At 34.9% G+C, this 17,711-nt stretch overlaps 2 protein-coding genes across 4 annotated transcripts in view; one reads left to right on the top strand and one right to left on the bottom strand.

Annotated features, from left to right (window-relative positions):
* Positions 1-12,256, bottom strand: part of LOC125657486 (xaa-Pro aminopeptidase 1-like) — a 32,261-nt gene extending 20,005 nt beyond the window's left edge. Inside the window, exons 1-12 of one of the 3 annotated variants that reach the window (XM_056149748.1) lie at positions 12,206-12,256; positions 11,925-12,082; positions 9,919-9,982; positions 7,922-8,026; positions 7,791-7,831; positions 7,254-7,305; positions 7,025-7,168; positions 3,550-3,645; positions 2,993-3,074; positions 2,708-2,855; positions 587-631; positions 225-311 (exon numbers count right to left, since the gene is read on the bottom strand). In XM_056149748.1, coding sequence (XP_056005723.1) covers positions 225-311; positions 587-631; positions 2,708-2,855; positions 2,993-3,074; positions 3,550-3,645; positions 7,025-7,168; positions 7,254-7,305; positions 7,791-7,831; positions 7,922-8,026; positions 9,919-9,982; positions 11,925-12,047 — 987 coding nt within the window. In that variant the 5' untranslated portion in view covers positions 12,048-12,082; positions 12,206-12,256. Of the gene's footprint in view, positions 1-224; positions 312-586; positions 632-2,707; positions 2,856-2,992; positions 3,075-3,549; positions 3,646-7,024; positions 7,169-7,253; positions 7,306-7,790; positions 7,832-7,921; positions 8,027-9,918; positions 9,983-11,924 lie in introns of all 3 variants that reach the window. The other 2 variants (XM_056149750.1, XM_056149749.1) reach the window with 2 other exon arrangements.
* Positions 12,257-12,282: 26 nt separating this feature from the next.
* Positions 12,283-17,250, top strand: LOC125657489 (galactoside alpha-(1,2)-fucosyltransferase 2-like). Its single transcript, XM_048888065.2, has 2 exons — positions 12,283-12,533; positions 14,455-17,250. Exons 1-2 carry the CDS (start codon positions 12,520-12,522, stop codon positions 15,395-15,397), a joined length of 957 nt encoding a protein of 318 aa, XP_048744022.1. The 5' UTR covers positions 12,283-12,519; the 3' UTR covers positions 15,398-17,250.
* Positions 17,251-17,711: the final 461 nt, after the last annotated feature.

Genomic DNA, 17,711 nt, shown 5'->3' with positions numbered 1-17,711 from the left:
AACCACTATGATAATGCCATGGCAACCAATGAAGTCTGATCAGAAGAGCTGTTTTATGTTTTGGGTCTGGCTCATCAAAGCTGTAAATCTTAAAGTTTACATACAGTCAACATGTTTTAGGTGCATCCAAAGTTACCTCAAAATTAAACTATCTTGAATAATAAAAACCATTTACATTCATTGAAATGGCACACATTTGATGTGTTACGTTAGAAATGTCTTACGTGAGCGACCCTCATTCCCTGAATCTCAGTGTCATTCTTCACCGCCTTCATCACCGCGACCGGGGACGTCTGGGCAAACAGTCGACTCTGAAATCAGACAAGGCGTCGACCTGCAGCTCAATATCTAATACATTTTCTAACAGGATAAATGTCAAGTGTTTAAAATACAGTTGCATTGATATGTCACTAATCGTGGACATTTCAACAAGCCTGGAGTTATAACACTCCTTAGAAAATTGTGATATATGAAAAATTAAATATAAGTACCCGGTACTTGCATTTATCCAACACTAAAGATATAGAGATAAAATAGATTGATAAATTCTCACTAGAAAGATATGGAGGACAGTTATCTTACTTACCTTATCTACACAATGTGTTAGGGCCACACTGCATTTGGGACTGATCTAAAAAAAAAAAAATACATGTGTTAGAGCAAAATGGATGCCCCAGTCGAAGGGTCATAACTCTGCCAAAAATTATCCGTCGGACCCTTTTAAGTATTTGATCTGCGTATTCTCATGATATATCTATATCCCAAATTTCAATTCAAAATATCCGTGTATGACTCTGAAATTGAGCAGAAACTGACATTGTTTGAAATTTTTTAAAAGTCCAAGTGGCTCAAGTCTTTCAAAATTAATCAACCGAAGCCAAATACAATCAACCGAAGCTAAATACAATCAACCGAAGCCAAATACAATCAACCGAAGCCAAATACAAACTGTGTTTTTTTCTACATACATCCTAAATTTCAATTAAAAATGTCCATCTACGACTGAGATGAGGGGTAAGTGAATTGTTTAAGATTTTTGTAAGTCCAAGGGGCATAACTCTGCCTAAAATTATCTGACCAGATGTATAGTAACTTGATCTGATAATCTCTTGATATATGAATTTGAATTCAAAATGTCCATGTACAACTGAGCAGAAACTGAATTGAATCTTTTCAAATCAGAATCAAATATGAACCTGCCTAATTTCAGGACACATCTATATCCCAAATTTCATCCAGGTAAGAATGAGATATGAGCAAATATTGTGAATTGCTTGAAATTTTCAACGTCCAAGGGGCACAAATCTGTTAACTAAGAAATAGATTTCGTTTTTGAAAATGCATGAAGATTTGAACTGCGACGCTTTATGCCAGCATACTTCATGAAGCGCGTTAACCCTTCATGATACATATGCTAACCCTTCATGATACGTATGCTGGCATGAAGCTTCACAGTTCATATCTTCACGCATTTTCAAAAACGAAATCTATTTCTCAGTGAAAGTTGTTATACAGATACATGATGAGAGAATCCTGGTCTTTGGGTCTGATTCAATATTTTTTAACAGATTTGTGCCCCTTGGACGTTTAAAAATTGAAATATATTTTTTATAATTACATTCTACTTTCATTTGGGATTCCCCTCCATTAATATAAACGTACTACATGTATTTTTATCAAAATTCATACACACCTTGTCCACATTCACGAGGAAATGGTGATCATTACAATTGGTAAAGATAATGAAGGCAAAAACATTGGAAATGTAAATATTTGCAACTGTAGCAGAAATAATAAACGGAAACTGAATAATGACGGGAGGATGGAAAAGGGTAACTTATATGTCCATGTCATTCCATGGAAGGGACAAAAAAACTTCCAATGCAAAAGTTGCAATATAAAATTATTCAACTACCTTTTCTTCCAAAGTTACACTGTAAAATATAATATGCTTGTCCAAAAGAACCCTGATACACAGTGATTGGGATATAAAGCAAATTGCTAAATGTGACAATGGCACGTTACCAGCTAGTATCAATGTGACATTTCTAAAATGAATGCGCCATATTGAAATTTTTATGTGACATTTTAAAATGACGAGTCCGAGAGACCAGTAAATTATACTGACAGACTGTATTGCCATAGGTAACTTTAGTTTTATTATTTGTGTTAAAGTTACGTTTTACTTTAGAATTGATCAATCTCATCGTGATTGTCTATTTTGATGTTTTCACGTCATCATTTTCTGCTCCTACAGTGTCTACTGCCGGTACTGGCTTATCATTCAGACGAAAATTAAGGAAAGTTTGCCCTTTGTCACGCTTAGGAAATTTTTTTTGGTGGCATCTTCAGTCTGTGCACGTTAAAATTACAATTTAACGGTATTAACCAATCAAATAACCTTTTACTGTTTGATTAGATACTGAGGAAATCGAAGTCATACTTGTGCTTAAAAGAATGTAAAGTTGTACCATTACAAAAGCACTACAGCAATAAAGATTTTTCAAGCACTAAATCGATATAGATTCAGTGGGGGATCAGCTCAAAAGTTGAAAAGTTCGTAGATCTACAAAAGTCAGTCGGGGGAAATGCCTTGGCAGCGCATTGTTTTCAATATTTGATGCGCCATTATTTAATTTAATGCGACTATGGCGCAGGGCGCTTGTTTATCCCAATCACTGGATACAAATCTGTAGCCTGTCCTTACCCAGAATTTCCCCTCCACCTGGTCCCCAAGAGTTTTGATGACCTCTCCGACCTTGTCATAGGTCATGACCTGTACAGCACTGCTGGTTCCATTCAGCTGTAGATGATGCTTGACTTCTGCATCTAATTTTTGTTCATCTAAAAATAAACTGCAATCCGCATAGTAAGACGTAAAGAACTACAAAATGATCGTAATCTCGGTAATTTTCACAGAATTCTTTTCAGATGATTGTAACTATGAGTTAAGATAATTGGATAGAGCTATGATAATTTTTGAGGAACATACAATATGTCGTCCATGGTAACCACAGAGTAGGCAAAAAATACGGGATTGTACTCGATGTCCGAACCACGGAGGTTAAACAGATCTGCCAGAAGAAAAAATGTAACTTTAAATCAACCTAACGTAAAAATGCTCACTGCAATGCTTCTTTCTGCAAACAATTTCTTCTTCTTCATTAAACATCAAGATTCAATAACCTGAACACTTTAAGCATGGACATATGGAGGTTTTTTTTCAATATAAATTTTTGTGATTTTGAGATAATGTTAGAGGAAATTATAAGAATACTAAGGATTAATTCATGGCTTATCAAGACTTTAACAGTTTTCTTGGGATATGGTTTCTGTATATCGAAACATTATGAATCACGAACTTCATCTAAAGGCATGAGTGAAAAATTCTCAAATGGGATATTAAAAAAACCCAAACAAATCAAAAAGGTCTCCTCAGAATAAACTGTTTACATGAATTTCTTACCACCTTAATAATCATTTACTCAGAACCCATTTTACTCATATGATATTTCTAACAATTATTTACTCATTACTCGTTTTACTCACATGCTATTTCATCCAGGGCTGAGATCACCAGAGCTCCACAATTTTTGGCTTTCATTTTCTCTCGTACTTTTTGGATTTTTTCCTGCCAGCCTATACCTAGAACAAACAGCTTAAATCTAAAACCAGTGTGGATCAGGATAAACTAGCCTAATAATAAAGATAAACTAGCCTAATGATAAGGATAGACTAGTCTGATGATAAGGATAAAATAGCCTAATGATAAATATAAAATAGCCTAATGATAAATATAAAATAGCCTAATGATAAAGATAAACTAGCCTAATGATAAAGATAAACTAGCCTAATGATAAGGATAAACTAGACCAATGATAAGGATAAACTAGCCTAATGATAAGGATAAACTAGACTAATGATAAGGATAAACTAGCCTAATAATAAGGATAAACTAGTCTAATGATAAAGATAAACTAGCCTAATGATAAAGATAAACTAGTCTAATAATAAAGATAAACTAGCCTAATGATAAAGATAAACTAGACTAATGATAAGGATAAACTAGCCTAATGATAAGGATAAACTAGTCTAATGATAAAGATAAACTAGTCTAATGATAAAGATAAACTAGCCTAATGATAAAGATAAACTAGCCTAATGATAAGGATAAACTAGCCTAATGATAAAGATAAACTAGACCAATGATAAGGATAAACTAGTCTAATGATAAAGATAAACTAGCCTAATGATAAGGATAAACTAGCCTAATGATAAAGATAAACTAGACTAATGATAAAGATAAACTAGCCTAATGATAAAGATAAACTAGCCTAATGATAAAGATAAACTAGACTAATGATAAGGATAAACTAGTCTAATGATAAAGATAAACTAGCCTAATAATAAGGATAAACTAGTCTAATGATAAAGATACACTAGTCTAATGATAAGGATAGACTAGCCTAATGATAAAGATAGACTAGCCTAATGATAAAGATAAACTAGCCGAATGATAAAGATAAATTAGCCATATGATAAAGATAAACTAGCCTAATGATAAGGATAAACTAGTCTAATGATAAGGATAAACTAGCCTAATGATAAGGATAAACTAGCCTAATGATAAAGATAAACTAGCCTAATGATAAGGATAAACTAGTCTAATGATAAGGATAAACTAGACTAATGATAAGGATAAACTAGCCTAATGATAAAGATAAACTAGCTTAATGATAAAGATAAACTAGCCGAATGATAAAGATAAACTAGCCTAATGATAAAGATAAACTAGCTTAATGATAAAGATAAACTAGCCGAATGATAAAGATAAACTAGCCAAATGATAAAGATAAACTAGCCTAATAATAAGGATAAACTAGCCTAATGATAAGGATAAACTAGCCTAATAATAAGGATAAACTAGCCTAATGATAAGGATAAACTAGCCTAATGATAAGGATAAACTAGACTAATGATAAGGATAAACTAGCCTAATGATAAAGATAAACTAGTCTAATGATAAAGATAAACTAGCCTAATGATAAAGATAAACTAGCCTAATGATAAAGATAAACTAGCCTAATGATAAAGATAAACTAGCCTAATGATAAAGATAAACTAGACCAATGATAAAGATAAACTAGCCTAATGATAAGGATAAACTAGTCAAATGATAAGGATAAACTAGTCTAATAATAAAGATAAACTAGCCGAATGATAAGGATAAACTAGCCTAATGATAAAGATAAACTAGTCTGATGATAAGGATAAAATAGCCTAATGATAAAGATAAACTAGCCTAATGATAAAGATAAACTAGCCTAATGATAAGGATAAACCAGTCTAATGATAAGGATAAACTAGCCTAATGATAAGGATAAACTAGCCTAATGATAAAGATAAACTAGACTAATGATAAGGATAAACTAGACCAATGATAAGGATAAACTAGTCTAATGATAAAGATAAACTAGTCTAATGATAAAGATAAACTAGCCTAATGATAAGGATAAACTAGTCTAATGATAAAGATAAACTAGCCTAATGATAAAGATAAACTAGCCTAATGATAAGGATAAACTAGACTAATGATAAAGATAAACTAGACCAATGATAAAGATAAACTAGCCTAATGATAAAGATAAACTAGCCTAATGATAAAGATAAACTAGACCAATGATAAAGATAAACTAGCCTAATGATAAGGATAAACTAGTCAAATGATAAGGATAAACTAGTCTAATAATAAAGATAAACTAGCCGAATGATAAGGATAAACTAGCCTAATGATAAAGATAAACTAGCCTAATGATAAAGATAAACTAGTCTGATGATAAGGATAAAATAGCCTAATGATAAAGATAAACTAGCCTAATGATAAAGATAAACTAGACCAATGATAAAGATAAACTAGTCTAATGATAAAGATAAACTAGTCTAATGATAAGGATAAACTAGCCTAATGATAAGGATAAACTAGACTAATGATAAGGATAAACCACTAGAAATTAGGCTAAAGGCATGTGTGAAAAAAGAAAAACCAATCTATACTTAGAAGGATTTGGTGAGGTGGAGATTATTTTCTGTTGTATTTTTATGTTACTTGTGTATATCTTAGTCAGTGTGACAACTCAGTGAGGGGGACTATATTTACCTGTGTATTTTTCTGTCAGTGTGATGACTCAGTGAGGGGGAGTTCATTTATCTGTGTATTTTCCTGTCAGTGTGATGATTCAGTGAGGGGGAGTTTATCTATCTGTGCATTTTTCTGTCAGTGTAAGGATTCAGTGAGGGGGAGTTTATTTACCTGTCTATTTTTCTGTCAGTGTAAGGATTCAGTGAGGGGGAGTTTATTTATCTGTCTATTTTTCTGTCAGTGTGATGACTCAGTGAGGGGGAGTTCATTTATCTGTGTATTTTTCTGTCAGTGTGATGACTCAGTGAGGGGGAGTTTACTTATCTGTCTATTTTTCTGTCAGTGTAAGGATTCAGTGAGGGAGAGTTTATTTACCTGTGTATTTTTCTGTCAGTGTGATGATTCAGTGAGGGGGAGTTTATTTATCTGTGTATTTTCCTGTCAGTGTGATGATTCAGTGAGGGGGAGTTTATTTATCTGTCTATTTTTCTGTCAGTGTAAGGATTCAGTGAGGGGGAGTTTATTTACCTGTCTATTTTTCTGTCAGTGTAAGAATTCAGTGAGGGGGAGTTTATTTATCTGTGTATTTCTCTGTCAGTGTGATGATTCAGTGAGGGGGAGTTTATTTACCTGTCTATTTTTCTGTCAGTGTAAGGATTCAGTGAGGGGGAGTTTATTTACCTGTCTATTTTTCTGTCAGTGTGATGACTCAGTGAGGGGGAGTTTATTTACCTGTCTATTTTTCTGTCAGTGTAAGGATTCAGTGAGGGGGAGTTTATTTACCTGTCTATTTTTCTGTCAGTGTAAGGATTCAGTGAGGGGGAGTTTATTTATCTGTGCATTTTTCTGTCAGTGTAAGGATTCAGTGAGGGGGAGTTTATTTACCTGTGTATTTTTCTGTCAGTGTGAGGAGAGGATTCAGTGGGGGTGGGGGTTGATCCTCCCAGACGAGATCGATCAGATTGTTGGGGACGGCTATGATACTGTGACCTGTTGACTGCAGACTTTTCTTCAATGGTTTCCATGTTTCTGCCAATGTTAAACAGTGATTAGTGAGATTTCTGTAGACGTACACTGTGTAATCAAATTATGTCCACTCACAATGGGTCTTTACCTGCAGAAATCAGACAGGGGTCCACACCAACCTTTCCACCCACAGGTAACTCCTAAAAATAGCCATCACAAAAGTAGTATCATTAAAGATTCCAAATATATACTACTATATACTAGCATAATACAATGTACCGAAATGATTTTCATAAGTTGGTTGCATTATTATATATTTAAAGACACACTGGGCTATCCTATACGAGAACTGCCCATCAAACAACCTTAATTCTGCTTGTGCGGTCATACTGAGCTGTCCTACATAAGAACTGCCCATCACACAACCTTAATTCTGCTTGTGTGGGCATACTGGGCTGTCCTACACAAGAAATGCCCATCGAACAACCTTAATTCTGCTTGTGTGGGCATACTGGGCTGCCCTACACAAGAACTGCCCATCAAACAAACTTAATTCTGCTTGTGTGGGCATACTGGGCTGTCCTACACAAGAAATGCCCATCAAACAACCTTAATTCTGTTAGTGTGGGCATACTGGGCTGTCATACACAAGAACTGCCCATCAAACAAACTTAATTCTACTTACCTTAGCGAGCCAGTCTGCCTGTGTGGGTGTACTTGGCTGTCCTACATAAGAAATGACTTACATTCAGAAGTGGTACAACAGAGAGGGAAAATGATGATCAGCATTATTGAATTAAAACCATGGGACCTTACCATCTTTCATGAGAACCCAGTTTTCGTCCAGTTGTTTTTCTGCCTGTAAGAAATACCTGCCGTCTGTCCAAAGAGCCGCCTTCTCTCTTGTAATCACCGCTGTCCCTGTGGAAAGAACACTAAATGTTTTCCGTGCAAATATTTCAAACTTTCTCATTGCATTTCACGTCCCTAAGTGATTTGTAATGAAAGAACTTGTATTTACAGAATTAATACAGAATTAAAAAAAAAAAATATTTCTTCATACTATCAATAAATTGCTGAGCATTTAAGAGGCGAGATCAAAAGTTCAATATCTGACAAAAAACTTGATTTAGGCCAAAGTTTTTATTTTTGTTGGTTTACGATCCCGCCGACCCTATTTTTTCCTATTTGCGAAAAAAAAAAAATGGATTTACTTTCCCGAAATTGTCATCTTTTTCCGGATTTTTTTCGACTAAACAACAGGTTCTATAAATTAGAATATATCTTAATCTTCAAAACGCTTTGTACGCTCCGAGGATTTCACGAAGATTACAAACATTTAAATGACTAGCACAAATAGAACGCGAATGTCAAAAACTGGCGGGGCGGACGTATTTTAAGGTGAAAGCTTATTGTGAAAGCAATCCATCGCTTTCCAAAAGCTTCTTCCTAAGTGGAAAGACTGACCAAAGAATAGGCGATGCGCTTTACCCACATCTGTCCCAGCATAATGTGTCCATTTTGGAAATTCGGACTTGTAATTCGGAAGAAGGAAAACCATCGTCATCGACAATAACAGACCCAGATACTCCCATTTCTGTTCTGGAGTCATTTGGCGTGCGATTTATTTTCGTTCACATAAAACAGAATGGTAAGAACTCAGATATGTCAGATATTTTTGTGTGAATATTAAATGATAAAATGACAAATATCTTAACGAAAAACTCGGTGTCTCGAACAAGATAATCGTTAAATATTGGACATAAGAGTTTAAAAACATGAAATCGGACACATGAAGTGCTAGAATAATCAGAGTCTGCAATTTTACCTTGAATACTTTAAGACTCGCTATAAGAACGAGTTTTAGGATTTTTATTTACTTTTTTACAGACAAGAGAGGTGCAGCTGAGGACAAGGAAAAGGGATGTGTTAGGCCAAATGTTTTTGACGTTTTGATGAATGTCCAAAAATCATATGACAAACTACCCTCTTCAAGGTAGGCACATGGGTATATATTTAATGTAAAAAAAATCTAGATCAAAAATTTTGCACATCAATATTTTATATGTGTGATAAGACTACATCAAATTTTTATTTATTTCTGCATTATTTTACACAATCACTTTTATTAGTATTTTATAACTTTTATGAGTCTTTGCTTGCAGGCATCACGACCAAGCTTCAGCCAGTTTGTTTCTTCTGTGGGGATACTGAAGTGGACAGCACATCGCAGACTGTGCAAGACTTGAGAAAAAACTATAGCATTGTCAGACCTATTTGTGGAAACTGCATATCAAGAGGCATTCAGCCTAAAGTTCGAAATGCTTTGAAATTGAATAAAAAGTGATCATGGAAATTAAAGTTGACAAAAAAAATGTGTTTTTTAATTTTTATTCAGTCAATTTAAATACTATTTGGTTAAGGTTCCAATTTTTTTTTTTTTTTTTTTTTTTTTCGACCACCCAACGCATATTTTGGTGGCAAAAAATCGTAAACCAAAAAAAATAAAAACTTTGGCCTTATATATATATAGCTTTTATCAAGACCCACCATATGATGAATGTGATCCATTTTGATTTAATTATTGAGTACAAGTACTCATAACACTTGATTTTCCCTTTTGTACTGTTCATTAACAAATTAAAGTGTACAACATATTTGTTCCAAGATTAGTAGTGTAATCGGTGTTGGACAACAGAAACTTATGAAAGTTTTTAACACCCACCCCCCCTCAAATTATTTAAATTCAGAATTCTATCCAACAGCAATCATTTTGATCCCACCCATCAACTACTATGTAAACAGGCACAAACCAGCTGATCCATTGAATCCAGAAATGAAAGCTCGTCTACAGTCACATGGCGCAATGTACTCACTCTAAAAATAAATAATAAAGTCAATACATTAATCAAAACTACTCACAGCATCACACTTCACTGATTGTCTGAATTAAAAACAGATTTTCAACAAGATGCTTGCAATGGTTATAACAATTTGTTTATCCCAAAACAGAGGTCCTATCAGTCACAATGGTTCTTAAATTTATCATAATTATTCTCAAAAACTTCACACTTACTGTTACATCATTAAAAAGTACAATCTTTATACTTTACAAATACAGTTCTTTATAAAATCTATCAATCGGAAAATAACGAGACAAGCACAAATCATGACATGAAAAATGTAGAACATCTTTTTGGCATCCCTGTCCTAGCCCGCCCTGGTGTTTATGACATTTTCAAATTTTTTTTTCAATTGTACTGAAGATTTCCAAGTCAAAACTAAGTTGATATTTTCAACAATGCATATCTCTGACCTTAAAGCCTGGTAACTTTAAAAATCTACTGAATTTTGTCAGTAATTGTGTGACAATAATCTATTGATAAGAATTACTACCAAAATATTGGACATAAATACCCTTACGGTTTATCTAGCTTTTATTGATTTTTTCATATTTGATCACTTATTTCAGTCAGTATTTTGACATAACAAACAAGAGTACTGCAAATGGAACAACATACGCCTGTTAGACCTTCAGTGCAATAATATTGTACAGTATATGATATATTATATCTGCATCCATGATGAGAACAAAGTCCAGAAAACTATTTGACCTACATTTATTCCTAAAGTAGGTCATGGTGCACAAATCAAGTTAAAATGTGAACTGATGATGTATTTCTCTGAGAGGGAGGTTGTAACTGACAAAATTTCAGGGGAATACCTATATTCATAGCGGGGAAAAAAAATCTGGAAAACTGTTTGACCTACTTTTACCCCAAAAGTAAGTCATGGTGCACCAATCCAACTGAAATGCAAACTGAAACTTATATTCCTCTGAGAGGAAGCTTGTAAATCTGTATCTGTAACTAAAACAATGTTTTTCTACTAAGTAATACTATGACCTTGACCTTAAGAAACAATAGGCAACCTCCGCTTGGCATAAGGTTTATATGTACCAAGTTTGACAGTCCTAGCCACAATGGTTAGGTCTGTATCCTGCCTACAAGGTTTTCCTACTATGCAATAGTATGACCTTGACCTTTGACCTTGAAGAACAAAAGGCATTCTCCACTTGGCATAAGGAGTATGTGTATCAAGTTTGATGGTCCTAGCCCCAATGATTCAGTCTGATTCTGTCTACAAGGTTCTCTTATCAACTGATACTACGGCCTTGACCTTTGACTTTGAAAAACAATAAGCATCTTCCTTTTATCATGATGATCAAATGTACTAAGTTGTAAGATCCTGAAGCTTATGGTTCGGTCTGTATCCTGCCTACCAAGTTTTCCTACTAAGTGATACTAAAACCTTGACCTCTGACCTTGAGAAACAATAGGCATCTTACTCTCATCATAGTGATCAAATGTACCAAGTTATAAGATCCTGGAGCTTATGTTTCGGTCTGTATCATGCCTACAAGGTTTTCCTACGACGTGGTAATAGGACCTTGACCTCTGACCTTGAAAAAGCATAGGCATCTTCCTCTCATGATGGTGATCAAATGTACCAAGTTATAAGATCCTGGAACTTACAGTTCATTTTATGTTTTGCCTACAAGGTCCAGACAGACAGACGGATGACGCCATTCCATAATATGTCCCATCTTTGACAGGCATATAATTATTCAAGTCCATTCATAAAACTAATTCATTTCATTTCACAGCCGATTTCTAAAATCTACATGGTTGTAATTTCCTGACTATTGAGTATTAAAATTGTCAGATGAAGAAAGAGACTATTTCAAGAAACCTTCGTCAAATTGTTGTTATCAAATTTCTTTGATTTATGCATCTTAGATTTGATGACCTCCACTTACTTGATGTGCATCTCCTGATGGCACAATGTAGGCCTGAATAGTTTCAGGGACATACTTATTGTTGCTCATCAACGCCCTCAGCTTCTTCAACAGGGGACCCGTTCTGTTGTGAGCCAGTGGCATGGTTGTTTGATTTCAATGAAACGTCACCAACAACGCTGAAAAATGTGCCGCATATATCATCAAATGCACAGGGTCATTTATTCATGAAGATTATTATAGATCAGATCAGTAACTAGAGTATAAACAGAATATCAATTTTTTACAGTAATTACACCGACCGTGCTCTTTCAAGTTTCAGTTTCCAACAAGGAAGATCCCGAACCCGATCTTAAACTAACTTTGAGATTTATTTTTTTTATTCATGTACTGTTCTTTTATCATTTTTTAAAAATTTTATCATAATGTTTTATCATTAAAGCTATAGAAATAGTAACCAGTGGAAGCATGAATTCATTTATTACAATTGTTTTTTCTTCTTCCGGAAGAGATTTTCATATGGAATTGAAATTTAGTCAGCGTTGTCAAATATCCTGTAGCAACATGTGAAAGTACTCGGACTGTGACAAATGCTATCGATTGTAGTTATATTATCATGACAACTACAAGGTGACGTATCAGATCTTTATGTTTGATTTCTGAATTAACACTCGTCCCCCTATGTTATGTATTTTTTATAGATTCTGGTTGATCATAGGCATTTGAAATTTAATCAATGCTAGGCCTACATTAATCTCAGTGAGATTCGTCGAGGCTGGATATTTGGACTGACGCCTCTTCCGAATCTCAGACCAGTGTCACATAAAGTGATTCGGGAAATCTTGCCTGAACTTCGGCCGCTTGTTGCGATTAAAATGGGTTAAATTGAATTTCTTGCCCGCTTCAACTTTTCGCCTCAGACATCCTATTAACTCCCTATCACAATGAAACATGCATTTCTTACCTTTACAAGGTGTAAATCCCACAGTAATTCAAGTTGGCTATTTTCGAAGCCATTGCAAACGGCCACCATTTCATATTTTACCTTCTCAACACTGAAGAGTTCCGATAGTTTAGGACGCCTTCTAATAGATTGATTAAATATTACACAGTTTTCTTTTTATTGCTTTTAATTTTTATGCTTAAATGCTTTGTACAAAGTAATTGTCAACCAGTAAGTTCTGTATTTTCAATCATAGTACAAATTGTCATGAAGTAGTATATCGGAACTCTTCAGTGTTGAGAAGATAAAATATGAAATGGCGGCCGTTTGCAATGGCTTCGAAAATAGCCAACTTGAATTACTGTGGGATTTACACCTAGTAAAGGTAAGAAATGCATGTTTCATTGTGATAGGGAGTTAATAGGATGTCTGAGGCGAAAAGTTGAAGCGGGCAAGAAATTCAATTTAACCCATTTTAATCGCAACAAGCGGCCAAAGTTCAGGCAAGATTTCCCGAATCACTTTATGTGACACTGGTCTGAGATTCGGAAGAGGCGTCAGTCCAAATATCCAGCCTCGACGAATCTCGCTGAGATTAGGCCTACATGTATCTAGGTTATTGAACTTATATAATTGGTGAAGGTTGGTTAAAATAGAATCGCTAACTTGCGTGCAGATTTTTACACCCGACAATGAGTGTCAATTATTCACCAACATAGAAAATTCGCGAGCTTCAAAGGTGTGAAGTTTTGCATCAAACAAATGCCACAATTCCCCAGAGTTTGACAGGTTTCAATTTTGTACACCTGTATAACAGACATTACTGTTACATGTGTTACCACTCAACAAGTTAAACAGGTACGTGTACAGAGTGATAACACCTGGCCACCATTAATTAGTACTACACTTGAAGTGGTGAGTTTCTACTTACTGAGTTATTCGTATCTTTTTAATTTATAATAATTTTATTCACAAAAGGTGAAAGGGATTGGGCATGCAGCAGGCATAGCCGATTTTAGCCCTCTCCCGTGTTATTCGTATCTTGTAAGATATGGTACACAATTGGTGTAAACCTTATGCGAATTTAATTCTTTGTGATTCAGAAATACTCACAAAGAAAGCGAAAATTGAATTATCACGAAATAAACCCATCATACGGCTTTAATTTTGGATTCCTGTAAATAAACCCATCATACAGCTTTAATTTTGGATGCCTGTAAATAAACCCATCATACGGCTTTAATTTTGGATGCCTGTAAATAAACCCATCATACGGCTTTAATTTTGGATGCCTGTAAATAAACCCATCATACGGCTTTAATTTTGGATGCCTGTAAATAAACCCATCATACAGCTTTAATTTTGGATGCCTGTAGATCAACTCATGCATGTATACTCGCTCATTTGCTCACTCAATGAGTCATCAGTTAAGCAAAGAATTAATCTTGTATGTATGGAAAAAATAATATTTAAATTAACCTGCATTCAATTTAAATAAAACACAGGGATTTATTTATAATTATTTTAAATCTACAGCAATCACAGATCACTTTATATATAGATGTATTTCATTGTCTTCTCACTCAATAATAGCCGTATTTTTTTCAGGATAGTTCAGGCTCAGCAGTGGTTCCTAGGGGTTCTGGCCATCACTGTGGTGTTGGTTCTGGTGTACACTACCAGATTTGATGCGTCATTGAAAACAGAACCGAAACCCCCGCCCATCCTTCCTGATCCCGACCCCAGAAAGAAGGTCACGGTTACATTCTGGGGCAGAAATGGCAACCATATGTTTGAGTATTCTACTCTAATAGGAGCAGCAAAACGAAACAACATGAGTCCAATAGTGGTGGAGTCCACGACAATCTGGAACATGTTTAAATTACCGATACCTAGGGGAAGCGTGGAGAATTTAGACACGTTCAGACGATACAAAGAAAAGCTGCCCTCTGGCTGGTGTAATATGACAGAGAAATTGGACACATCACATGGGGCTTACTTAATGGGGTATCTGCAGTCCTGGAGGTATTTTGAAAATGTCCGTGAAGAACTCTTAAAGAAACACTTTGTTTTTCATGATCATCTAAAAAAGGCTGCCATGGATTATATCAACAATGTTAGAAAAGAACGGAAGAAACAAAAAGCAACGTTAGTCGCAGTTCATGTGAGGAGAGGGGACTTCGTTCGACAGAAAAGGAAAGGATACACTGTGGCCCCGATCCCCTATTTCTACAGAGCCATGAATTATTTCAGGAAGAAGTACAAAAATGTGTTGTTTATTTTATGTAGCAATGATGTGATATGGTCGATGGATAATTTAGACGATTCTCCAGATGTCCATTACTCGCACAACACTGATGGGTATTTAGACTTTGCTATCATGGCATCATGTGATCACATGATTATGAGTGCTGGGTCCTACTCGTGGTGGGCAGGGTATCTGTGTGGAGGAGATGTTATTTATTACCATGGTTACCCACAGCCAAACACTGTCATGGGGAACAACACTATACGAGCGGATTATTACCCCCCTTGGTGGATCCCACTTTGAGCTCTGTGTAACAGATCAGTGTTGTAGTGTACTATTTAATTTATCAGGCTTTTGTGTTATAGGCAGATTCAGGACCTGTACAACAGGCATGCCCCCCCCCCCCCCCCCCCCCCTCCCTCCCTTCCCTGCTCCTCTTTTGACTGGGAACCAAATATTTTTCATAGCACTTCTCACTGAATTTTGATGTTTTGTGGAGGGTCCAGAGTTGATAATTTCCTGAATCTGTTTCAATGCTTTTTCTCCTGTATTGCCAGTACCACTTTCTTTGCCTTCATTCTTTGTCTGTAAACTTTTCTGCCAAAAATGCTTTTGTTCCTTGAAAAATTAGATTATTTACTGAGATTTCCTTGTTGATGAATGAGAAATAATTGTAAAATAAATCAACAAAACCACTTGATCAAGATATGGTAGCTGTAAATGGTCAACAGGGGAGGCATACTCCTCATAGGCACTTACTTCCACCTCTGGTGCGTCCAGGGGTCAGTGTTTGCCAAACTCTTAATTTTATATTCTTTGTAGGATTTATGTCCAAGATAAATCCCCATTTGTTGTCATAACATATTCTGTTAACTATATGTACCAAGGTTATGTGTTTCTTCAATTTCATATTTTCATTTTTCTCAATAGCAACTCCTTATCTGCCTTACAATTGTATAGTTTATACAGTGTTAAGAATGTATTATATTGAGATAAATATCACTAGTACATGTACTATAATCGTCTTTGTTCAGAACAAAATGTTTTCATCAATTGATCATCAGATAGTCTGTGTACATGGACATTATTTTAACTGAAGAACTCGAACTGTACAAATTGATGTTCTAGTTTGATTTAAGGGTTTGGGTGTGTGTTTATATTTTAGCTGAGCAAGTGTATGAATATGTATGATTGTTATTGGGTGTTTTCATTGTATCATTCTATGTTTTATTGTTTTAATCTATATGACCATTTTGAATATTTTTAATTCTGAATTCATTAGATTGATTTCCTTTTTCGTCTCCAATTTTTACTGATCAAATCAACACTACAGTCACTGTAGAGTGCATGCCAGATTGTCTTCCTTGGACCGCGAGAATGCAAGGCAGAACAGAATGCCAAATATGGGAAAATTAAATGAGTTTGTGCTGTACATCAATTAATAATGTGCTATAAAGATTACTGTGATATTTTGTGGATATGCATGAAATTTGAATGTGTTACTCAGAACCAGTAGATCGGTATTTCCTTAGAACCAGTAGATCGGTATTTCCTCAGAACCAGTAGATCGGTATTTCCTTAGAACCAGTAAATCGGTATTTCCTCAGAACCAGTATATCGGTATTTCCACAGAACCAGTAGATCGGTATTTCCTCAGTTTGCACGCGCTCATCATCACAAACTACGGAGTATTGTTTCCATTCCACAAACACAGAATGAAAACAATAACCAGTGATCTGTGACGATAGCATCGACTTGCACAAAATCAGTATGTCTGTACTTTTGTACATGTGTACTTGTTGTGTAATTGTAGCAGTTACTACTTATCATGATCATGAATTAGTCCTGTAATGTTCTACAATACTAGATAGATAAACAATTTCTTATATCAGTAGAGTATGAATCCCGCTAAAACAAGTACATGTTTAGTACTGTACTACCAGTAAGGACCAACATCTACAGGCATTGATACATTGAACTAGCACCCTGACATTGAATATCATAATGATGCCTGCGTCGTCTGAGGATGTAAATAACGTGGTTTAAATGCGTAATGATAGTGAAAGGTTTGATTGACATGTTATATTTCTTTGATATTGTATGAGCAAATACATTCATGTATATTTATATTGAAAATAATAAAAAACTGAAGTGAGTTTATTGTGATATTATATTAGGGTGTTAGTACACACTGAATAATTGAACTGGTTTATACCACATTTATCTATTGTGATGGTTATCACCAGAGCAGCACACATGTCATGATAAAATGATTCTTCAACATAACATTTAACCACAATAAAATTACCTCGGGAAAGTTACAAGTGTACACGGAGTGTAATGTTACGGAACCTCAGTAAAGTGTACACAGAGTGAAATGTTAAAAAAGTAACTCAGTAAAGTTACAGGTGTATAATGTTAAAAAAGTAACTCAGTAAAGTTACAAGTGTACACAGAGTGTAATGTTACGGAACTTCAGTAAAATTACAAGTGTACACAGAGTGTAATGTTACAGAACCTCAGTAAAGTGTACACAGAGTGAAATGTTAAAAAAGTAACTCAGTAAAGTTACAGGTGTATAATGTTAAAAAAGTAACTCAGTAAAGTTACAAGTGTA

This window comes from Ostrea edulis, chromosome 9, assembly GCF_947568905.1.
Source record: "Ostrea edulis chromosome 9, xbOstEdul1.1, whole genome shotgun sequence".
NCBI classification, from domain to species: Eukaryota; Metazoa; Mollusca; class Bivalvia; order Ostreida; family Ostreidae; genus Ostrea; species Ostrea edulis.
The sequence above is the reverse complement of the archived record's forward strand: the minus strand, read 5'-3'. Positions and strand labels throughout refer to the sequence as shown.